This window comes from Emys orbicularis, chromosome 16 (genome assembly GCF_028017835.1).
Source record: "Emys orbicularis isolate rEmyOrb1 chromosome 16, rEmyOrb1.hap1, whole genome shotgun sequence".
NCBI lineage: Eukaryota > Metazoa > Chordata > Testudines > Emydidae > Emys > Emys orbicularis.
The window spans coordinates 13,378,814-13,403,491 of record NC_088698.1 but is presented as its reverse complement, the minus strand read 5'-3'; the positions used below and the strand labels follow the sequence as shown (position 1 = coordinate 13,403,491).

Below are 24,678 nucleotides of genomic sequence, written 5' to 3'. Positions count from 1 at the left end.
AGTTGCTGACTTTTTGTGTCAGACATGTGGGATGGTATGCAAACAAAGGGCACCTTCTAATTCAGGGTGCAAATTAGAATTCTGCAATTAGCAAATTAGAATTCTGCAAATAAATATTGGGTAACCTTATCCAGAAAATACCTGATAAGTAAAGAGAACCTAAGGCTGAATGTGAATATGAGGAAAAATTGCCCAACATTGAGATCATGGTGGAATAATCTCTCAAGGATACTGATGAAAGCATCGCTGCTTCACTGGAAAAGGTACTGGAGAATATAATATACTAGAGGATGTAATCCTGCGTTGGTCCATAAATGATGGATTGGATGAGCTAATAAGGCTTTTCCATCTCTGATTTCTGTTGTAAGATGGGAGACAATGAAAAGTGCATATTGAGCTGTGGGACAATTTACTAGCTGCTCACGAGAGAAATAAGAATAATGCCTGTCTGTAATCAAGGGCAGCTTAAATGCAGTAAAGGCTTTGAGAAGGCAAAAAAGGGACATTCTGGGTCAGCTGTGTGGCCAGTTAATATTCTGAGCTACCATACAGGAGAACCTGGGGTTGAGGTACAAGAGTAGGTGGTATTTTCCTTGAGTTACCATCTTGTGATCCTGACTCTAAGTTTTTCTTGTAGTTAGTTTCTATCTCTTGGTGTTTTGAAGAAAACCTTCAAAACATGATAAGTGTAACTGATGCAGTGGTGTATGCCTGGATTTTCATAGATCCTGAAACAGTAGCTCGGGGAGAGATGTGAACTGCCCCCAATCATCTCCGTGAGGTGATAACTCAGAAGCCAAGTGATAATCTGAATATCAATAATGTTAACTATTTGACTGTCGACCAAAGCATAAGAAAGGAGGTTGGTGATCATATTATAAAGAACTGAACAAGCTGCTGTGAGGGACATCTCTTTCTGGTGCCACAATTGATGACATTTAGGAGATGACACCATTTATTTTTCCCCTCAGTCAAAAAAGAGCCTACCAGAGCCGAACAAAGAATCTGCATTCCACCACGGGGAAGCAAGGCTCAGGGAGCCCAGCACTGCCTCTGAGACTGAGCTAAGCCCCAGGGATTCAGCAGAACCTTTGGGTGTATGCAAACCCCAATGAAAAGATGTCAAGCCCAACGGAACATGCACCATCCTATTTGGAACAACATGTCAGTGTACTGGGAGAGGCATCTCATTTTTGGCATCTTGGGTGGGCAGAGCTTGGAAAAGCATCACTGCATTTTTTTTCCCAATATGTAACCCCCAGTGGAGAATAAGTTTTATTTACCTGACCCCTTATCCTGCTTCTAATGTCAGCAGGAGCTGGAAGATCTACCAAGACAGTGCTCTCTACACCTGGCAGAGAGGCCACTCAGTTATAGCAACTCTGCAAACTTAGGAACAGTTTTCTGGGACTCCAAAGCCATTTACGTTCTGTTCTCCTTGGCCAGAAATATGGTGGCGATGGAGAGATCCCTGCGGCAACTGCAGGGACACTGGGGTAAACCCCAAGGTGGGAAGCATGAAATGAAATTCCATTTAGCGGTATTGTCTCTGGGTGATACCTAGATAAATGGCATCTGGACTTTGTCGAACACATCTAGTTGTTTAACAGCCTTCCTCCCCATCTGCAAAGGCTGAAGCTTTTATGGTGAGAAATTCATGGTGGCTTTCAAAGCAGCTGCAATGGAAATGGAGGTATCCCACTCACTTAGACTGGACACAAGTTGATGCTGGGATACTCTGTAAAGTTGGATCTTTGTAATCATTAATGTCTTTTCCTTCTCATTAAAGAGCATTGACTTAATGGCTGAAGTGTAGAACTGGAAGTCAGGAGACCTGAGTTTTAGTCGCAGCTCTGCCACTGGCTCACTGTGTGGCCTTTAAGCTTATGCCTCTATTTCCCCATCTGTAAAATGGGGATAATGATACATGCTTATCTCACCAAGCTGTGGTAAGGATTAATTAATTAATGTTTGTAAAGTGCTTTGAGATCTTGGATCAAGGATGTCATAGATGTGTACAGAAAAATGTTTTGACAAGAATAATTTGTCGTCCATGGACTGAAGCTAGCACATTTTTTTATGCATTTGGAACACATTGTAATTTTGCTTTTTAATATTTGATCCAATCTATTATTTTCTTCTCTGTTTTTCATGGATGGATGATGTAATCATTGAGATTAATTTAGATCAGTGACTCAACTGAACAGCCAGAGTACAGAAACCCACTTGGGTTTCATCAGGATCGATGACCTGCAGCTTCTCTTGAGCAAGGTTCTGGTGAAGATTCACAAGGGGGCTATCAGCTGATTTAACATCTGTTGTTAAGGGATACTCCACAGCTAATTGTTGGAGAGCCTCTAGGTTTAATTGCTGAGTTCCTGAAATGATTCAGTACAGAAACACCAATGCTCTTTACTTTTTCTCTCATTATAAATTCACTGGGATTTTTTCTCTTTCCCCAGCTAAAGTTCTCTATAACTCGTAACCTCTCCTGAGGTCCTGCTAACATCCATTATGTCCTGTTTTTCTTTTTTACTTGAAACAGCCTTGCATGAAGACAGTTATCCAAAACCAGATGGTGGAGTTCAAGAAATGTCAATGGAATTAGCACATTGTTCTGGTAGAATGGTGTGCTGCTGCTACATGAACAGCAAAGCAACACATTTCCAAAGCAGGAACCATTGATGCTGTAATATCACTCTGTTACAAGGATTTTTCCCTTGCACCCAAAATACTGATGTTGATTTAATAATTGTGTCTGATGCAGCATCATACAATGAGACAGATTTACCCTCTCTGCCATTATTGAAGTTCTGGCGAATTTGATTGATTCAGAAGAGACCTACTGTGTCCTTCAGCCAGATATGGGCCAGCTTATCCATAAGAGCACATGTCTGTTGGGAGATGAGGTGGTTAAAGCTGGTTTCTGACTGGCAGAAATTCTACAATGAAATCTGTCTTCAGGGACTGACAAAAACCAGTTGCTTGGCAGATGTGGGTCTTCTAATAAAGGTGGGGCGGAATTGTACGGCACACAACTGTGTTCTTTGGTCTGGTTGGAGTTTGCTTAAAAATCATCACCTCCTGCACTGTTTTCACTCCATTTGCTTTTCAAAACTTTTCTTGATTAAATGTCAGTTGATTGTCTGGTGCTAATTCTATTTGGTACAGAGTTTTGTGATAACATTATTAAAAAATGAGTTTCAGCGGCAACTTCAGTTCCCTGTAGCTGGCAGACAACTAATGAGACCAAGATGGTCAGGTAATTTTTTAAGCAGTTATGGACCATTACTGAGCATAAACTCCCACTCTGGTCTCATCATCTCTCTCAGAAGAGAGAAATAATGAAGCTTTTAAAGTAGCTGCTTGTAACCCCTGGTGTCATGGAAGGAAGCTGTGATGATGACCATGATGTGGTTGGATATTCCCTCCCTTGGGAAGCTCCAGCTAGTCAGTAAGAGCAAAACCATAATAAAAGTTTTTCTCAGACCCAGATCCCATTTTATCCACACTCCAAAGTTTGGGTGAGGGTCTCAGGAAGACATTTCCAGTATTAGGGCACCTCTGTTACAGACAGAGAGAGCAAATGGTGGGGAGGATTTGTATTGCAAGCCTCATTGGCTGGGATTCTGGTTTGCGAAAAACAAATACAAATGTGGTCTAACCCCACAAAATTCACAGGTAGGGGACCATGTTAGATAAATGGTTCTGGTTTGACTGTTATTGCCTGATAAAATTTTTCTTCCATTAAAATAAATATATTAAAAAAATAGTTTACTTATAAATGTAAAGGAAAAAATTGCTAAAAATCAGCAAATCGGTATTTTAAAAAATGGTAACCGTGTTGCAACTCCTGCTTCCTATATCACAGGTCATTGCAATATAAAGCCCTAACTCTTGGAGTCGTGTGAATACTCTGAGCTTACTGTTCTTTTGATGAAAGTTTCTAGCCCTCATGAACGTGGAGAAAGGTTTAAAAATCTGAACCCCAAAAGGTTAAAACCTAAAAGCAAAGAAAAAGAACTTGAAAATGGATTATTTGATTTTTAAGTTGCTCTTGTGATTGTGGGGGTAGGGAGGCTGATTCACGATGCTGAAACTTGGGTTGTCAATACTGCTTTTGTAAAACATGAACCCAAATGGCTTTCTCAAGGTAGATCTCCATTTGTGGCAGCATGTAGAGTACAGACACTTCACGCCCAGCTAGCATGGGTACAAATAGCAGTGTAGAGGGTGATGCACTACTTAGGCGACTAGAGTAGAGACATGAACCCTAGGGCATTTATCCTACACAGTTCTCGAGATGGCCAAGCAATGCCTCCCATGTCTACGCTATTTTTAGCAGTGTAGTGTGCTGCTGCTGGAGCCTTTCCCTGCTACAGTGAAAGACTCCGGCAAGGAGGAGGTAGGGGGGAAGGACTCCGGCAGCTCCCCCCTGCCAGAGCCTGTCCGTGCTGCAGTGAAAGGCTCCAGCAGGGAAGAGGCAAAGGGGAAAAGGCTCTGGCACAGATCCCCACGACAGAGCCTTTCACTGCCTCATAGCTACACGCTGCAGTAACAGTGTCCACCTCCCTTTTGCCTGGTCTACACTACACCTTTAATTCGGATTTAGTGGCTTTAATTCGAATTAACTCTGGAACCGTCCACACAACGAAGCCATTTAATTCGAATTAAAGGGCCCTTTAATTCGATTTCTGTACTCCACCCCGACGAGCGGAGTAGCGCCAAAATCGAATTTGTCAATTCGAATTAGCGTTAGTGTGGCCGCAATTCGATGTTATTGGCCTCCAGGAGCTATCCCACAGTGCACCATTGTGACCGCTCTGGCCAGCAATCTGAACTCGCATGCACTGGCCAGGTGGACAGGAAAAGCCCCGGGAACATTTGAATTTCATTTCCTGTTTGCACAGCGTGGAGAGCACAGGTGACCACAGAGAGCTCATCAGCACAGGTAACCATGCAGGCTGATAATCGAAAAAGAGCACCAGCATGGACCGTACAGGAGGTACTGGATTTGATCTCTATATGGGGAGAGGATTCAGTGCTAGCTGAACTGCGTTCGAAAAGACGAAATGCCAAAACTTATGAAAAAATTTCCAAGGGCATGATGGAGAGAGGCCACAATAGGGACACAGATCAGTGCCGCGTGAAAGTCAAGGAGCTCAGACAAGCCTATCAAAAAGCAAAGGAGGCAAACGGTCGCTCCGGGTCAGAGCCGCGGACATGCCGCTTCTACGCTGAGCTAAATGCATTTCTAGGGGGGGCCGCCACCACTACCCCACCTCTGACTGTGGATTCCGAGCTGGGGATAATCTCATCAGGGACACCTGATGATTCCGCGGAAGGGGAAGAGGAGGAGGAGGAGGACGAGCTGGCAGAGAGCACCCAGCTCTCCGTTCTCCCCAACAGCCAGGAACTGTTTCTCACCCTGACTGAAGTACCCTCCCAAGCCTCCCAAGCCAGCACCCAAGACCATGACCCCATGGAAGGGACCTCAGGTGAGTTTACCTTTTAAAATATAAAACATGGTTTAAAAGCAAGCATTTTTAATGATTAATTTGCCCTGAGCACTTGGGATGCATTCGCAGCCAGTACAGCTACTGGAAAAGTCTGTTAACATGTCTGGGGATGGAGCGGAAATCCTCCAGGGACATCTCCATGAAGCTCTCCTGGAGGTACTCCAAAAGCCTTGCCACAAGGTTTCTGGGCAGTGCAGCCTTATTCCGTCCTCCATGGTAGGACACTTGACCACGCCATGCTAGTAGCAAGTAATCTGGTATCATTGCCTGACAGAGCCTGGCAGCATATGGTCCCGGTGTTTGCTGGCATTCAAGCAACATCCGTTCTTTATCTTGCTGTGTAATCCTCAGGAGAGTGATATCGCTTAGGGTAACCTGGTTGAAATAAGGGAATTTAATTAAGGGGACTGAGGTGGCCGTTCCTACTGGGCTGTTTGCCTGTGGCTGAAAAGAAATCCTTCCCTGCATTTAGCCAAGTGCAAGGGGGGGGGGGGGAGGATTGGCCCAGAGCTTTTCGCGTTTTGCTAGCAGGGATCTTCCCTGATACCAGCCAGGCGGTGGGGGGAGGGATAAAGCACTCATCCCAGAGAATTCATGGCGGGTGGGGGGGGGGGTGTTAGTTTGGTTCCTGCAGGGATCTTCCCTGATACCAGCCACGCGGTGGGGGGAGGGATAAAGCACTCATCCCAGAGAATTCATGGCGGGTGGGGGGGGGGTGTTAGTTTGGTTCCTGCAGGGATCTTCCCTGATACCAGCCACGCGGTGGGGGGAGGGATAAAGCACTCATCCCAGAGAATTCATGGCGGGTGGGGGGGGGGGGTGTTAGTTTGGTTCCTGCAGGGATCTTCCCTGATACCAGCCACGCGGTGGGGGGAGGGATAAAGCACTCATCCCAGAGAATTCATGGCGGGGGGGGGGGGGGTGTTAGTTTGGTTCCTGCAGGGATCTTCCCTGATACCAGCCACGCGGTGGGGGGAGGGATAAAGCACTCATCCCAGAGAATTCATGGTGGGTGGGGGGGGGGGTGTTAGTTTCGTTCCTGCAGGGATCTTCCCTGATACCAGCCACGCGGTGGGGGGAGGGATAAAGCACTCATCCCAGAGAATTCATGGCGGGTGGGGGGGGGGTGTTAGTTTGGTTCCTGCAGGGATCTTCCCTGATACCAGCCACGCGGTGGGGGGAGGGATAAAGCACTCATCCCAGAGAATTCATGGCGGGGGGGGGGGTGTTAGTTTGGTTCCTGCAGGGATCTTCCCTGATACCAGCCACGCGGTGGGGGGAGGGATAAAGCACTCATCCCAGAGAATTGGATGGGGGGGGGGGTGTTAACCTTCAGCAGCAGAAAACAAGCTAACAGGAAAACTGCAGCACAACGGGCTTTGCTTGGTATGTGGGAAAGCAGGGCGCAGAAGCCTAAAGACAGTGGCTTACCATGGCAGCATGCAAGGTGAATTCTGTTGCCCCGACCTGCGTCTGTGATCTCTAGCAGCAAAGCCACAGGCACTCAATATTAAGAGGCAAAATGCGACCTTGCACAGAAATCACATGTGCTATGTAATGTGAATAGTATACACCGTGAAAGAGTATAAGCATTGTTCTGAAAAATGTATCTTTTAAAAAAATTCTCTCCTTTTTTCACTCCCTCCAGCAGGTGCAAATGTTTCAAGCCTCCCTCCTCCTTCCCGAAGGCTATCCCAGATAAGGCGTCGTAAAAAAAAAACGAGAGAAGAGATGTTTTCCGAAATCATGCAATCCACCAGGAATGAAAGAGCTCATCTGAATGAGTGGAAGGAGACGGTTTGCAAGTATAGGAAAGAAGCCAGTGACCGTGAGGACAGGAGGGACCAACGTGAGGACATGAGGGACCAACGTGAGGACATGAGGGACCAACGTGAGGACAGAAGGGACCAACGTGAGGAGAGGAGAGACGCTCGAGATGAGAGGTGGCGGCAGGAAGATCAGAGGAGTCGGGAAGCAACGCTGGGGCTGCTGCGTGAGCAAACAGACATGCTCCGGCGTCTGGTGGAGCTTCAGGAACGGCTGCTGGAGAACCGAGTGCCGCTACAGCCCCTGTATAACCCCCCTACCTCCTCACCATGTTCCATAGCCTCCACACCCAGACGTGTAAGAACACGGGGGGGGAGGCTCCGTACACCCTCCCATTCCACCCCAGTGGACAGCCCAAGCAAAAGGCTGCCATTTTTTTAACCTTTTTTTTACTGGGCTTTTCCTTCCCGCAGATCCTCCTCCCAAACCCCACTCAGGTTCTGTGCCGCTACAGCCCCTGTATAACCCCCCTACCTCCTCACCATTTTCCATAGCCTCCACACCCAGATGTGTAAGAACACGGGGGGGGAGGCTCCGTACACCCTCCCATTCCACCCCAGTGGACAGCCCAAGCAAAAGGCTGCCATTTTCTTAACCTTTTTTTACTGGGCTTTTCCTTCCCGCTGATCCTCCTCCCAAACCCCACTCAGGTTCTCTCCCTCTTTTTATAATCAATTCATAAAGAATAAATGATTTTTAAACAATGGTGACTTTATTTCCTTTGAAAGCAAGCTGGGGGAAGGGGGAGGGTGGGTTCCTTACAGAGAATGAGTCAATAAAGGGGGCGGGTTTTCAGGAAGGATAAACAAACATAAATTTCACACTGTAGCCTGGCCAGTCATGAAACTGGTTTTCAAAGCTTCCCTAATGCGCAGCGCTTCATCGTGTGCTCTTCTAATCGCCCTGGTGTCTGGCTGCGAGTAATCAGCAGCCAGGCGATTTGCCTCAGCCTCCCACCCTGCCATAAAGGTCTCCCCCTTGCTCTCACAGAGATTGTGAAGCACACAGCAAGCAGTAATAACAATGGGGATATTGGTTTGGCTGAGGTCTGAGCGAGTCAATAAGGATCGCCAGCGACCTTTTAAACGGCCAAATGCACATTCTACCACCATTCTGCACTTGCTCAGCCTGTAGTTGAACAACTCCTGACTCCTGTCCAGGCTGCCTGTGTATGGCTTCATGAGCCATGGCATTAAGGGGTAGGCTGGGTCCCCAAGAATAACAATTGGCATTTCAACATCCCCCACGGTTATTTTCTGGTCCGGAAAGTAAGTCCCTTGCTGCAGCCGTTTAAACAGATTGGTGTTCCTGAAGACGCGAGCGTCATGAACCCTTCCCGGCCAGCCCACATGGATGTTGGTGAAACGTCCCTTGTGATCCACAAGTGCTTGCAGCACCATTGAGAAGTACCCCTTGCGGTTTATGTACTGGGTACCCTGGTGCTCCGGTGCCAAGATAGGAATATGGGTTCCATCTATTGCCCCACCACAGTTAGGGAATCCCATTGCAGCAAAGCCATCCACTATGACCTGCACATTTCCCAGAGTCACTACCTTTCGTAGCAGCACCTCCGTGATTGCTTTGGCTACTTGCATCACAGCAGCCCCCACAGTAGATTTGCCCACTCCAAATTGATTCCCGACTGACCGGTAGCTGTCTGGCGTTGCAAGCTTCCACAGGGCTATCGCCACTCGCTTCTCAACTGTGAGGGCTGCTCTCATCTTGGTATTCTGGCGCTTCAGGGCAGGGGAAAGCAAGTCACAAAGTTCCATGAAAGTGCCCTTACGCATGCGAAAGTTTCTCAGCCACTGGGAATCGTCCCACACCTGCAACACTATGCGGTCCCACCAGTCTGTGCTTGTTTCCCGGGCCCAGAATCGGCGTTCAAAGCCTATAACCTGGCCCATTAACATCATAATCTCCAAAGCACCGGGGCCCGCGGTCTCAGAGAATTCTGTGTCCGTGTCCATGTCCTCATCACGCTGGTCGCTGCGCTGCAATCGCCGCCTTCTCCTCCTCCTCGCCTCTTTTTTCTGGTCCTGTGTAAGCATAAACTCCACGAGAAAGCGCGAGGTGTTTATAATGTTCAAGACTGCGTTCTGGAGCACAACGGGATCCATGCTTGATGCAGAATGGAGTCTGCAGAGTTCACTCAGGAAAAAAGGCGCGAAATGGTTGTCTGCCGTTGCTTTCAGGGAGGGAGGGGGAGGCTGTACCCAGAACTACCTGCGACAATGTTTTTTGCCCCATCATGCACTGGGGTCTCAACCCAGAATTCCAAGGGGGGTGGAGACTGCGGGAACTATGGGATAGCTATGTAAAAGCTACCCACAATGCAACGCTCTGGAAATCGATGCTACTATGGTAGCTTGGACGCACACCACCGAATTAATGGTGCCTAGTGTGGCCGAATACATTCGAATTTACAAAATCGGTTTCCTAAATTCGAATTATATAAATTCGAATTAATCCTGTAGTGTAGACATACCCTTTCATTGCAGTGTGTAGCTACACACGTAACCTACACTCCACTCTCCCAGTGTTTGAGTGGCTGGCATACTCCATAACAATGGATACTGATCCTGTTGTGTGATGAGTGTGTTAACCTTATGTAACTTGACCCATCTCAGGTGACTGGAACAGGAAGCAGAACCAGGAGGTGATGACCTCTGTGGGCACAAGTGTCTAGAGAGTCCAAAGGCACCAGTTTGTGGGTTACTCGGGGGGGGGGCTCTAGAGCCCCCCTGGCCTCTCTTCTCCCCCACTTCTCTCCTTCGGAGTCTCGTGGTGGCCTCAGTCTTGACGTAACATCTGCTGCCCAGCACCATCAGCCCAGTCCTGTTCCCACTTCAGTGGGAGCAGGAATCAGACCTGGTGGTTGTGGGGCCACTGATGAGAAATGTCTAGGAAAGCTTTCAGTGCAAAAATCACGTTTAAAAACATCTCCCAGTGGTCTCCACTGTCTGCTACTGTTTCTTCTCTAGCTACATGTTACAATGCACTTTGCTGCATAAAGTGGCTGTATCACCTATGCAGAGGCCTTTGGATGAAGAGCTGTTGAGTCCCATTCCTACTCTCAATGGATCAGTGCCTATGTCACAGATGCCTCCACATGTGTGGGCAGCCTCAGGAGAGGTGCCACAAATAAACATGGCCCCGCTTGTTGTCCTGGCACCTCCACGTCAGGGCTAAGGCACATTGGCAGGACAGTGTGGGGGAGCATGCCCCTGCCAATGCTGTACCTGTTCTGTGGATAAACAGGACAGCAGTCTCCAGGGCACAGTCTGACCCTTCTCATGAATGCTAGAATTGAGACAGGAAAAAAGTGTCCATCTCCATTTTGTGTCTGTTAATCTGGACCTGGACAGCCTTGGTGTTTGAATTCCCAGGAGGTAGGCCAGGGTAGAAGGAATCTTACAAGGTGTGTCCCCTGTTAATCAGCTGCAGTTGCTCCTAGGCTCCTAGAGACAAGAAAGAGGATTTTGATTTCTGGAACCAGGGGCCTGAACTTAGCAGGAATTTGTTGAGACTTGGAAGGTGAGGAAGTGATTCTTGGATGCTGTGCTGGAGTTAAAGGCACTGAGAGGATGTTGTTGGCATAAACTGAAGCCCCCTCCTCCCTGGAGAGCCATCTGAAGCTCTCTGAAAGCTATGAGAAGAGCAGCCTGTAAACATCACACTTTGGAATGACAATGAAATAGCTTCATTCATCCCTGGATCAATCTTTTCTCAGCCTTAACAGGATGGCTGCCAGCTTTAATACCTCCACAGCCCTCCAGAGCCACCTCGGGGGGACTGAAACCTCTCTGGGTGCTGGCCTGCTCAATAATGTGGCACCCACCTGTCACCTCCGGCCCAATCGCAGGGCTGGTGGAGGGAGTGCAGTATGAAGCTAGCGACATTCAAACAGCGTCATGCCTCCCTTGGGGACAAACAGTTGGGGTTTTGTGAATTATGAAGTGTGGAAGTATAGGATTTTCTTATTGCCATTCCTGTGCTGGATACAAAAGCCAATGGCAAGACCCCCGAGTTCAGGGAGAGGATACTAAAGGCAGAGAGAAGCCTGCATTGCCAGTATACATCCTCGGGATCTTTATCATTTTGTCTCTATTGCCTCCTTTCATTGACTCTTTCCCTTATTTCTCTTTCATTCACTTCTCCCTCTTTTACCCTTTCTGCTCCTGTGGCGAATTTGAAGGTTTGCCTGCACAAGTTATAAGCTGTTCCCTGCCTCTCTTGGCAAACATTGGAGTCCAAGCCCTTCTGCCTCTCTCCAGGTTCTTACACGATGCTTCATGCCTCAAGGGACCTGTATATCGGTGGCTCAAGGCACCAGTGCCGATACAGGCACCAGCATGGTGAAAGCTGCAGCTTGGGCCACCAACAGAGGGCACCAATGCTGATGCCAGGTAAGAGATGGTTCGGGCAATCCTGGATCCTAACCTGTGAGCATTCTGCCTCCTCTAAAATAGTTTTGCAAGTCTGTGCTTGAATAGGCTCATGATTTTGTCACCCCAGGCTGTGTGCGTAGATTTGTCATGTTCCTCTCCTAGAGACCAAGCAAAAGGCCCCGCTGCAGACTTTGGGGTGACCTTCCTGGTTCTGTCCACTCAGCCTGGCACTAGGATGCCCTTTGTAGCGAGGATTCTCAGACAAAAATGCTGGCCCTAGAGCAGGTTGAATGGGATTGTTTGGGGAGTTGAATAATGAGCATGTATTTCTCTGTTTCATTCATTTTTCCCATGTTACCTTCCCTCTGTCCCCAGAATTCTCAGGGTATCATTGGGGCTGTGTTTAAAATCCTGGGCTGCTTTGAAGCACCGAAAAGATAGTTGTGAGTGAATGAACCCAGGAGAGAGACAAAACCGCTGTCAATGGAAGTAGGGCAGACGATGATTGGTGGGGAATGCGGCCTTGCTCAGCACGGGGCCGGTTGATGTGTATGGCCCGCTTAACATGGTGCTGCCATGTCTTCCCTAGCATTGTGACTAGTTGCTTCTCAGCAGTTGTGTCAAGGACTCAGTGGGCAAGCTCATTTGCCCTCAATGTGAAGGAATCCTGGCTTGCCGCAGTCCCATCAGGGGGTAGCCTGAACTCGCTGTGTCGGTCACTCTGGTGGCCAGTGCCGCTCACCAGATCGCTTGGGAATAAAGTATTTGGGGTTGGTGTTCTAAGCTTCTCGGTGCTTGCAAAGAGACCCTCTGTGCTTGCAGCCAAGCATAGATGTGGAGGTGACCCTGCCTGAAGGATGTTCTCCCTGGCATAGCTGTAAAGTGCACAGCTCTCCTGGCAGGGATTCTCCCCTTCCTCTGACATGTTCCATTTGCAGCTGGATTGCTTTTGTTCCAGCTGTGTGGGCCACTCTCTAGAACGTACATTAATGTGTTTGCTTTTCTCCCCTTCTCCTGCGAGACTGTGACCCTGTCCCCCCATGCAGCAGATGCCGAGGCTTGTTCCCTCAATTCCAGATGATACCCCTTCAGAGCTCGCAACTCACTTCCTTCCATAATGAGGGCTGCTTCCCTCCATCCATAAATGGTTCCTGTGGCAGGGTCCATCTCTCTCTGGAGAACAAAGCACTGTGGGAGGAGTTCTACACACTTGGCACTGAAATGATCATCACCAAATCTGGCAGGTGAGAGCAAACCTGTATCGCCAAGAATGCCTGTGGTATGTTACTTTCCACACTCACCCACCCACCCTAGGTACACCCCACCTTCGGTTCCATCTGCTGTGCAACGCTGAAGCTACTATTTTACCTTTCTGTCTCTCACCTGTTCTCTGGGTCAAGCCAGCCAAGTGCTGTGTCTGCTTACTAGTGACCAGGCTCACCAGATGAATGTGACGAGTTTGCATGTCCAGCATAACACTATAAAGTGTGCTCTGAGTGTGCAAGGTGCACACCACCCTGACCAAGCCATTCACTTGAGGGTCAGATGATTCCTGGGCAACAGCTCTACAAGGTGAACTAAAGAGAAAGCTCCATGCTGTGTGATCCAGTAAGAGCAGTAATACCCTCGCCATCAGGGACAGTGACCAAGACAGTAGCTGGGATGCACTGCAGAAGCATGGATATTATGCTGGGCCTTTGGTAACAACCTCACTGTGTTTTGTCAAAGGAGTGGCAAGTACTCCCCCTTTTAAATAGTTTTCCAGCCATATGCCCTATGCGAGCTCTCCAGATCCTGATATGGACTGTTGCAGTATATTATCTGATCTGGGTTTTCGATTTTCATTGCACACAGCAGGACAAATTCTGCCCTCTGTTATCCCTGTGCAGTCCCACTGGCCCTCAATAGAGACAGTAAACAGCTTCACGGGGGTTGCATAAGTGTAAATGAAGGCAGAATTTGGCCCGCTGTATTTATCAGTGCAAGAAAGTCAGTGACTTGAGCTCCCAAGGAACTGCACTTCCTTCAAGTGAAGGCCCTGAACAAGAGCTGGGGCGTCAGATTAGGGCAAGCATACAGTGAAATCTCTTTTTCTGCTCTCTTCCTTCTCCCTCTGCAGACGTATGTTCCCACCTTGCAAAGTGATTGTTTCCGGCCTGAACCCTCACTCTCTCTACCTGATGCTGGTGGATATTGTACCTTTGGACAACGCTCAGTATAAATGGCACTGTGGCCACTGGGAGGCAGTTGGAAAAGCTGATCCCCATTTCCCCAGTCGCTTCTACCTCCATCCAGATTCTCCAGCTCTTGGCAGTCACTGGATGAAAGAACCAGTCTCCTTCCAGAGACTCAAGATCACCAACAATACTCTGGAGCAGTGTGAACATGTAAGGAGAGGCCTGACCATTTCACTCGTACATAGAATAAATGTGTGGTGCTACAAACCATTGGTTTATAGGGAGCACTGCACTATGAAGTTGTCTAATGCCATGACCTGCTGTTCATACACAACAAGGAGAATAATATTCATTCTTTCATGTACCCAGAACTGATATTAATATTAATCAGAATTATATGTGATGGAAGGGCCTGTTAGAGCAGCTCACCCATCTCCCTGCCAGGGCAGGTTTGTTCCCTATGGTCCTACTACTGCTGTGTTGTTCAGGCTACTTTTAAAAGTTCCACGCAATGAGGCTTCCGCCCCTTCTTTTGGGAGTGTGTTGCACACCCTAAGACCTCACAGCCAGGACGTTTTTCCTGATGTTCATCTTAAATTTTCCCTGTCTCATTTTCATCCCTATTTATGCTGTTACCCCCCCCCCCTTTGTAACACCCTAAATTATTCCTCTCCCTCTTTGGTGTTTATATGTACACTGTTACGTCCCTTTCTTATCTCACCCCATAGCCATCACTTAATCAAGCTATTAACTATTTTAATCTCTCCTAATAAAATGGTCCTTCCAGCCTCTCTCCAGTTTGGCAATACATTTCTGGTAGTGAGGTGCTCAGAATTGGACCTGGACCTGTTCCTAGAGGTGTGTTCACACCCAAGCCATAGAGGGAGGCTTTGCTACCTCCCTGTTCTGCCATGTATTACTTTCCAATATGCACCTTGCAGTGCACTGGCCTTTACTGTTTCTCTTGTTGGACTAAAAACATCTCGTTTGTTGTAGACCCTCTTCCCCCAGGGCAATCACATACCATATGAACTAGCTTTCTATACAGTAGCATTGTTCATATTCCCACCTGTTCCACAGATGTGGAGACAGTTCTACACTAAAGTGAAAAGGAAGGTTTTCACTTCAGTGTACAGCTCTGCGGGAAGTTCCAGAGAGATGGACCAGCACAAGTAGACAAGTTCCACCCCCAATTACCTATGGTGAGTGGGAAGGGCAAGTGGGTCAGGAGTAGGAGGTCCCAATTCAAAGAGATTGGGGGCGGGGGGGAGAGAGAGGTTGGAAAGAACCAACAAGTTTAAGATCAGGCCCATGGATAGAGCTAAATTTCAAATTTATTCTAGACTTTTGTTTATTTAAGTCAAATCTTCAGGGTTACGTGTGGTGTGGCATTCACGTCCACTCCCTTTAGGTCTAATGTGATCTGTATTCCACTTGCACATAAGCAGTTATTTAAAAGTGGTGGTGTGCAACATGCTACTGCCTCTGAAGCCTTTCCAGGTGACTCTTCCAGGAACGTTGAGTTCATCACAGTGATGCCATACAGAGTTCAACATTGTTATCAAATCCTCCTGAAATGCTTGTTCTCTCTTTGGCTTTAGATTATATTGCATTCAATGCACAAATACCAACCACGATTCCATGTGGTGCTGACCAGCGCACATACACTCACTCTGCCCTGGAATGCTGTGGCCACCTTTGTGTTCCCAGAAACAACTTTTATGGCTGTGACAGCCTATCAGAATTCCAAGGTAGCTTATCTCTGACTCCTTCCATCTTCTCTGTGACTTTCTGTGAACCTGGGGCAATTCAGGGGTAAATAAAGCTTCCTTCAAGCAAAATGAGCATTAGCACTAAGAGGTGGAAATTAAGGGTATGATGGGGAAAGGTTCAGGTACTCTGGTGCTAAAGCTATTAAAAATACACAAAGGTAGTTTATTAGTTAACACCCTGGAGACCTCGGTTCAAATCCTAGCTCTGAGCACAAATTTAAAAGTGTGAGTTTGGTAATGTAGCTAATGACATTTGCCCACATCACAAAAAATACTCCATAATTGTCCATGGTTTTGTCTGAAGAGAGACCCAGTACAGGAATAGCCAAGGGTGCAATAACATCATCAGGACTGGGTGTATTGGCTTGTACAGCTCATGTCTGCACCATAGCTGACTCTAGCATGTACTCTCTATTCTTCACTTTAATCAAGACCACCAAATTAACTGTAAATATAAAAAGAATACAATATATTCCACAAACTTTGCATGTGACATGAACATAATTGTGCCATAACAAGAAAGACTGCTTTTTCCTGCTTAACCTGTAGTAGCAAAAATAAGAAAACCCGTGAAGTTTCTAATGGTCATATGGAAAATTTTCATTCTCTCAGAAATCAGCCTGTTGGTTTTAAGTGAAGGGCTTGGGAAATAGGATCATGTGGGCTATTGCCTTTGAAGACCGCATTGTGCCCTGATTTCACCAGCTTCATCTTCCAGGTTTCCATTATTTTCCTCTTTCTGGTTTCCTGTCCCACTTCCTTCTTAAATAACCTCCATTTTTGAATGGTCTGACTCTGAAGCCATTTCACCAATAGACTGGGGAATATCCACATAACTAACATGGCCTTTTTCACTCTCTCCCCTCACTCATTCTTTCCCCTTTTTCTGTTCCTCTCCACTTCTCTCTTTCTCTCATTACCCCTTCTTTCCTCTTTCTTATCCTTTCCTCTGTCTCTTCTCTCTTCCTCTCCCTCTATTTCCTTTTCTCTGCGTTTTTCTTCCTCTCTTCCTTTCTCTTTGTGTCTCCATCTTCCCATCTCTCTCTCTCTTCCATTTCCTTCTCTCCCTCTGTTATCTCCCCATCACAGGTTACCCAGCTGAAGATTGATAACAATCCATTTGCAAAGGGGTTCCGAGAGAATGGCCTCCGCTCTAAGAAGAACCGGTAAGAAGCCTCCACCAACAGTTCCTGTTATGCCAAACCACTTAGGCCTTGTCTGTATTACACGTATGTGGGAAATATCCCACCATTTCACTCCCACAGCTGCAGCTCCATTAGTGGTAGAGATGGTGGTAGAAGTGGTGTAGACAGAACACACTAGCCACCAGCATTTTAAATACCATGTCAGTCAGTCAGACCAGCTTAAAGCAGGTTTAGAGGACACCACGATAAAAAAATAAAAGGTGCCTTTTCTATGCTAATGCTCCTGCCATTGCTACCACTAGGGTAGTAGTAGTGCACCAGTAGTAGCAAAATAGTAGAGATTCCTCCCAAAAGGCTAGTGTACTCTCAACTTTGCTATAACATTCCCTTTTCTGAGACTGCTTTGGTTCATCTCTTGGTTATTCTAAATCCAGATGGGGTACACCTTATTAAGAGGCACAGAGACTAAGCCCACAAAGGCCTTATCTAAATTGGTCTTTAAAGAGAATATGGGAAACATGTTTAAAGAGTTCCCCTTAAACCCAGTCCTGGCATGGTTTTACCAGCCTGCGTGGATAGCGCTTAAATTATTAGAACCATGATTAAAACCTGTAAAGACCCAAGCTTGAGCATAATTATAAATATGGTTGTAACCATCCACACCAGCCAGACAAAGCATGCTAAAGACCAGTTCTGATGTAATAATGATCCAACAATGCTGTCCCACAAGCGCTTCTCTTTCCCCTGGTTTTTGTTGTTGTTCTCTTCCTCCCTATGCCTCTGCTGTTGCCATCTCTGTTATTCATCTGGCTAGAGATTGTTAACTCTTCTGGGCATGGACACGAATGTAAAGAAAGCATCATGCTTACCAACCACACACACTAAATAAATAAATAAATAAATAACAAACAACCAAGTTTGAACATAGGGTGATCAGACAGCAAGTGTGAAAAATCGGGACTGGGTGGGGGGTAATAGGTGCCTATATAAGAAAAAGCCCCACATAAAATAGGGACATCTGGTCACCCTATTTGAACATGTTTTTTTAAACTCAGTTTCAGCTTCATTATAGTCAGGGCCTCAAGTGTGGATGGAGAATAAACGAGAAGTAATTTGAAAGGGCAGCTTTAACCTGCTAGCTCATTCACTGTCTTTAGCTGTGCATGTGCACTAGAGAAATACCCTGGAATAAGCTCTAGAATCATAGACGTAGAGTTTATCCATGCAGATTGATCATATGTGCACCTCTGAGGGAGAGAATGAGAGCCCAGATCTGTGAATAGAAGAATGCTACTTGTTGATGTATATGTCTGAATATAAGCATTCTGGTATTTGAGGGTGTGTACACGTGTATGTCTGTGTAATAAAAGAAATATGTCTGTGTGTTTAGTAATTATCATGTTGCTGTGTCTATGTATATGCCCATGCTTGTTGCTAGTATGTCTAAATGTGTGTCCAGAAGTACAAATGGCATCCTTACATATGGGGGAGCTGCAGTGTGGGGGGTGAGTATGTGTGTTTAAAGCGGTGCAGGTACAATGTATTTGTCTGAATACCTGGAAATGTGCATCTGGATCGATTTTTGTATGCTGTGTGATGGTGAATTTGTTTTTCTCCTTCATTCTAGAGGGAAAAATGTTCAAGGTACTGAAATGGTCAAGCAAGCAAGTGCTGAGGAGACAGGCTGTGACCCCCTCACTGGTGAGTCTGTAGCCACACTGCAAGGATACTGGTCTCTCCACTGAGACTGTGGCACGGAGCAGCTCTCTACACAAAGCTTAGTGGTATGGGTGGGTAAAGCAAGCAGTTTCTCTTTGCACACTCAAAGCTTGCCCCGGGCTCACTTCTGCTGGCTCTTACTATGCCCAGGCTATGATTTTTCATATAATTTACCATAACAAACTACTTCCCTTTGTTATTAGATAATTATACACCTGAACACAAGCCATTCCTAGAAGGAACTCACCACACCCAGTTCCAATTTCAATCCTTTCCTACCTTCCCATTTGGAATTTTAGCACAGAATTTGAGTGTTTCCATTGATTGTACTTTATAGACATTTGTTTTGTATTTTAAATCTATGTTCCTATTGCAGAAGATATTGCAGCCTTTAAAGTGCTGGTCAGTTAAATACATTTTCTCATCGCAGACGCATGGGTGGTCCACACTTTTGTGCTAGTGATTTCTTACGTAGATGACAGATTGGAACTCGGTATATTCTTAGCAGAAGCACACAAGTTGGATAAAGTCTAATATTTTTAGTGTAATACATCCATTTCACACCCCTTCTGCCCTCAGTCCAATTAGAATTTACCTCTTTTAATGGCCCATACAACTCACTCACATGCCACCCAGTGATCTATGAAGGAATTGCAACTTATTTATTGTTAATAACATCCTTCACTTAACTTAAAAACATTTGTCCACTTTAGGAGGGCTAATTTTTAATTTATTGTTTAAAAACATGTCTACCCAAAATGATGCTGTGCTTTTATAATCACGGCAGGGGACATTTTGAGGTTTAAATTTCCCTTTAATCACTAAGGATGTAATAAAAACATGAAAAGTTCTTTGAGCTCCAGAGTGTTAACCAGGGAGAAATTGACTCGGGAGTTTACAAATGTGAGCTGAAGAGACAAACTGGGTAATAAAATGCACAACTAGGGACCAAACCGGCTAAAAGTTGGTCTCTAGCTGCCCATCAGGAGTCGAGACTTGGAGAAAACCGGCTATTCAGCACCTCCAGAGCCATAAGATCCGGGTCATAAACATTTCACAATATACTGGAGTGGGGGGAGGGAGCCTGAGGTCTGCGATTCCTGCCTGGAGTTTGCACCCAGGCCTGTGAGCACAAGGATGAGGAACTTACTAACTAGAGATGGGGGGGGGAGGAACCTATACAAACAAATTGCTTCATGAAAGAGACAGAGCAGCAGTCATGTAAGGCTATGCAAATGCATGGGAATTCATGGGCTGTATGATCCCACAGCCAGACCTCAGGAATTCATGAAATCTGACAGGCTCTGCTTTCCATTCCTGGTAACACATAGGGATTCCTGTCTCAATTTCTGTTGCTGACACAGATATCATTTTTGCTATCAGGTGCTGATCAACTGGTGTGAGAGAAAATATGGGAATCTCTCCAGTCAACTGAATGGTGGTTTTTTTTCCAGTATATATGTGAGACCACTCTGATTGATTGAAGTGTGCTTCCTTCCTACAATGAATATATCTTATGTCTCTTTTTTACTGGCTTCAGCTTCCCTATAGAATATATGTATCCCAGCCTAACTTTTGTTCCTAGTTTCAGAACCAGTCATCTAGGATGCACCTTGTGAGTCTACTGCTGCATTCAGTTTCTTCTTCTGAGACATACAGGTATATGTCCTGTAACTCAGTCCCTCAAGTCAGATTCTTCTCTGGATTCTATATACATCCTCCGTGTCTCTGGGTTCAACTCCTTCCTCCTGTGAAATGCCTGTATTCTCTCTGGGTATCTAATTCTGGCTCCCTGTCTTATACAGTGTATGTATCTAATGGCTGTATAGCGTGGTAGATGCAGTCAGGTCTTGTTCTTTTTTTAACTGAGAAAATATAAATGACATATATAAATACACAGAGAAAAAATGGAATCCTCTTTTTTTAAAATAATAAAATATATTGGTAAAAGAATTCCATCATGATAATAAACTTAGAACAGCAGTAACTTTTATTTAATTCCTGAGGGCTTGTCTACACTGAAAATTTACATTGGCATAGCTATGTCTCTCAGCGGTGTGGAAAATCTACCTGCTTCCAGTGTAGACAGTGCTAGGTTGATGGAAAAATTCTTCTGTCAAACTAGCTAGAGCCTCTTGGGGAGGTGGATTAGCTTCAGCGATGGGAGAAGCCCTCTTGTCGCTGTAGTGAGTGTTTGCACTAAAGGCTACAGCCGTGCAAGTGCAGCGCGGTAGCGTTTTAAGTATAGAACTAGCCTGAGTGACAGAGATAATATCACAGGTACCCTCTATTGAAATCCATTATGTATGACTTCATTCTCGTATTATTCCCTTTTGCTGCAAGACAAAACATTATTGGAGATTAAGAAATAACACCAACACCCTACAAATGTCAGTTATTCATTGCTTTTTGGGTGGTGAGTAGAATCATTAAAGTAATCAAGGAGGGAAGACCAAATGGACATGAATTTCTTTTTTGTATTTGGAAAAATTATGTGTGAGTTCTTCCATTTCTTGCATATGCCACACATAATATAACCAGGTTTCAAAGTAGCAGCTGTGTTAGTCTGTATCCGCAAAAAGAACAGGAGTACTAGTGGCACCTTAGAGACTAACAAATTTATTTCAGCATAAGCTTTCGTGGGCTACAGCCCACTTCTTCAGATGCATAGCATAATATAACCAGTTTGTGTTAGAGGGTGGCAAGACCAATTTCCATGAAGTATTTCCCAGCTAGACATAACTTTCTAATCAGTTTTATGTTTTTACATTTTAATCGTGTATTCCAGTTATCTGTCCCAAGTATTCTATTTGCTGTTTGAAATGCTTTCTTAATAATCTTCCCAGGTATCTTGATTATCTTTATCCAAAAATGATGCTATTGTGGGGTAAGTCCATAAAATTATGTTGTAGACAGCACTTCCCAGTCCTTCCAGCAAACTTTCGCTCAATGCCTGCAAAATCTTAAGCATATGCATTAGTGCTATGCATGTGAGTTGTCCCATCGACTCCTGTATTTTGTTGTTTATTAATTTAATGTTATGACAGTGTAACCTTGGTGGGATATAGTAGAGTCTTATACAGAAACAATTGTATAACGTGGATTTACACCGCTGATGTCAGAAGCTAAACTAATGAATTTGCAAGCTGATTAAATGTTCATGTTCTGACCTATTCTGTAGTTGTTTGTAAGATAGATCTAATACCATGTATTTGTTTACAAAAAGAAAATCAGGATCCTACTTTATCTGAACCCCCAAAAATCCAAAAGATTAGGATATGTCGTTCTGGGTTTGGCCCTTCTTTTTTTGTATAATAGATGGTGAAAACCTAAAAACAACTTTTGTTTTGCAAAACCATGTCAGTTTGGGGTTTTATTCAGCAAAACCATACCCAGGGCTTATTTTGATCTGGGTCCTGGTTTAGTTCAACCCCCAATATTCAATGTTTATACTCTCTATGTTGCTTCTCTTTTCCTTGTATGTATTTTAACCTACAGCTGTTGGTTGCTGCCTTCTCCCTATGAAATGAATGTGTACTGGGTTTGGAGATGATTGGATTCTTCCTTTGTTGTTGGCTTTTCCTTATACAATGCCCAGGTGCACTAATATGCTGGCACTTTCCCATGCAGTGTGCAAGAAAAGCAGCACTGTGCTGTGTTGTGCTTTGTGGTTACTCTCCTCTTGGGTGCTGTGTTGTGAAGCTGTTTGTGCTGTCATGTCCCATCCAACCTGTAAAGTCCTTTCAAAAAGGTGTTTTTGTGGATTTGAATGGGACGGAGTGCTGAGCAGTGTCTGGGAAACACAATGGGCTGACAGGAAAACAGTGCAGCTAACATCAGGAGTCTGTGAAAACTTGAAAGAGCCTAAGGCCCCAACATTTTGCATTTGACTCTGGACTGTAGCCTTTGAGCCCAAACTCAGCCTGCCCTGTTAAGTGGCCGTTAAGTGTTTCCCTTCTTGTCTCAATGCTAACTAGCCAGTTGGAAGAAGTGAGTGCATATTATAGAGGGGATGGGAGGGGGGATATGAGTATGGGAAGGAAGGGAAGAGCAGCTTCATTTCTCCAATTCACAAGCATAACTCTTTGGCCAGATAGCTCAATCCACAAACCTGTGAAGAAGCAAAGCCTAAGTTAATACTGTAATATATTATACTACATTTGCATGAGCCCTTTTCACCCCACGGTCTCAAAGTCCACTACACACCGCACCTTTTAAATGCAGCCTTCTCTGGGGTGGGAACAGGCGGGTGACCAGGACACAGCACACTGCCTCACAGTTCATGGAGCTGTTACCAACAGGCCATCTCCAACCAACCTGTTTGTGTTTAACTCTTTCAGCTACTTTTGTTTTCCCAAAAGTGATTTTGCTTTTTGTGAACACTCAGATGGTTTGGGGACCAATGCAATTTGTGGCTTAGCGGCCCCGCAGACCTCTGCCTGCTGCTGAGCCTCTCACATGGGTCTGCATGACAGCTGATTTCCCGGGAACTAGCAACCAAAATTGTCCACTTAAAAAAGTGCAAATACCATCAAAAGAAAAGGTTGCAGCACCTGAGCGGTAGTAAGCAGCTGTCAAGAAGCCCTTCCTTATGCTACAGCATGAGAGGAAATTGGATTTTTTTGAACCAACATGTGGAAAGTTCTGCTCACTGGGGAGTCTTTCTGAATAACAGCAATACTTTGCACTTTTCTAGCACTTCATGTGGGGATCTCAAAACACTTTACTGGCATCAGTTGATTTTAGCTTCACATCCCCACGTTTGAGGGAACCGAGCCCTAGAGAGAGCCTGAGTAAACCGAGCCCTAGAGAGAGCCTAAGTAACTTGCCCAAGGTGAGATTGAGTCAGTGGGAACATCAGGAATAGAATCTCTCTGTCCTCACTCCCAGTTCTCTGCTCAGTCCACTAAATATACTGCTTGCGGAAGTGTCTGCTCCGCTTAGAGAGCGACGTTTGCATTTTCTTTTCTTTCTGCCCCTTCTGAGATGTTTGAAGTCAGTGTCTAGCCAGGACACTGCTAGTTAGTTAGCTTAGATACTGGAGTGGTCATTAGTGCCATTGTGTGCTGCTCCAGACCTAAAGGGGAGTAATCCTGCCACCTCCTCTCGGGGCAAATGGATTCAGTGTGCGCTGTCTTTGCGGGCATGCTGCTCCTCGCCGGTGGGTCTGTGTGCGCGTAATCAGGGCCTGGACCTAAATTTTATGTCAGTGTCTCTGGATTCCATAGCAATCTGGAAGTTACGCGTCTGATTTATTAGAAATTTTTTAATGCAGGATATTAATGAATAGTCAGGATAGTAGCACCTGCTGTTTATTTTGTATTAAATTCCATTAATTGTAGGTCTTCCCCACATTTTCATTCTTCCAGAGATACATGCATGCAGCACTAATACTAGTATCAAAGGTGGCCAAGGGAGGTGTGGGCAGCTGGGTCTTTTGGCGTTTGGGGAAGCATAGGAGGCAGTTTGGGATAAGCACATTAGTCCCTGCTAAAATGATTAATAGTTAAAATGCCAACATTGCTATTTTTAGGTTTCAGAGATAACACCCCACTGAGCTGAATATACTGCAGTTCATACTTCTCTGAGCCATTGTTTCAGGCTGCTTGCAGACTCAGGAAGACCACGCTGCTTCAGTTACACCCAGTTCATGTTTTTAACATTCTCTTAACAACCATGAGGGCTAGAAACAGTCTTTTTTTTTAAAACAAAAAATGAAGGCTCATGTTCTGGCACATAATCCTGCAGCCAATTCCACAGCCATGAAATTGTGGCGTACACGGGGGCCTATATCTAATGAACCTTTGGCTACCAAGCAAAACTGGAGATGTCAGTGACAAGGTTTAACACATGTGACTTTCAAGGCCACCTCTACCCAAAAGGATCATTACTCCTCATCTGGATGTCTATTGCATCTCAACACTCCTGACAGTAACTTGGAACCTGGCAAGCCTACTGGCACAGAAGATGTTGGGTAGGGGGTTGCGTTCTAGGAACTGCAGCTGAGCAATGGGGGTGCAGACCATTCAGAAACTTATAGGATCCAATCCCAACAACTGAGGCCACAGGGTTGCTGACATACTGATCTTCATTGTGCCAATACCACATGTGAGTGGTTCAAAAGAAGC

At 45.6% G+C, this 24,678-nt stretch overlaps 1 protein-coding gene across 1 annotated transcript; it reads left to right on the top strand.

The window, feature by feature from the left end:
- The first annotated feature begins 12,814 nt into the window (after positions 1-12,814).
- On the top strand, positions 12,815-18,576 carry LOC135890546 (T-box transcription factor TBX6-like). Its single transcript, XM_065417966.1, has 5 exons — positions 12,815-12,981; positions 13,857-14,124; positions 15,516-15,665; positions 16,776-16,852; positions 18,459-18,576. Exons 1-5 carry the CDS (start codon positions 12,815-12,817, stop codon positions 18,574-18,576), a joined length of 780 nt encoding a protein of 259 aa, XP_065274038.1.
- The last annotated feature ends 6,102 nt before the right edge of the window (positions 18,577-24,678 follow it).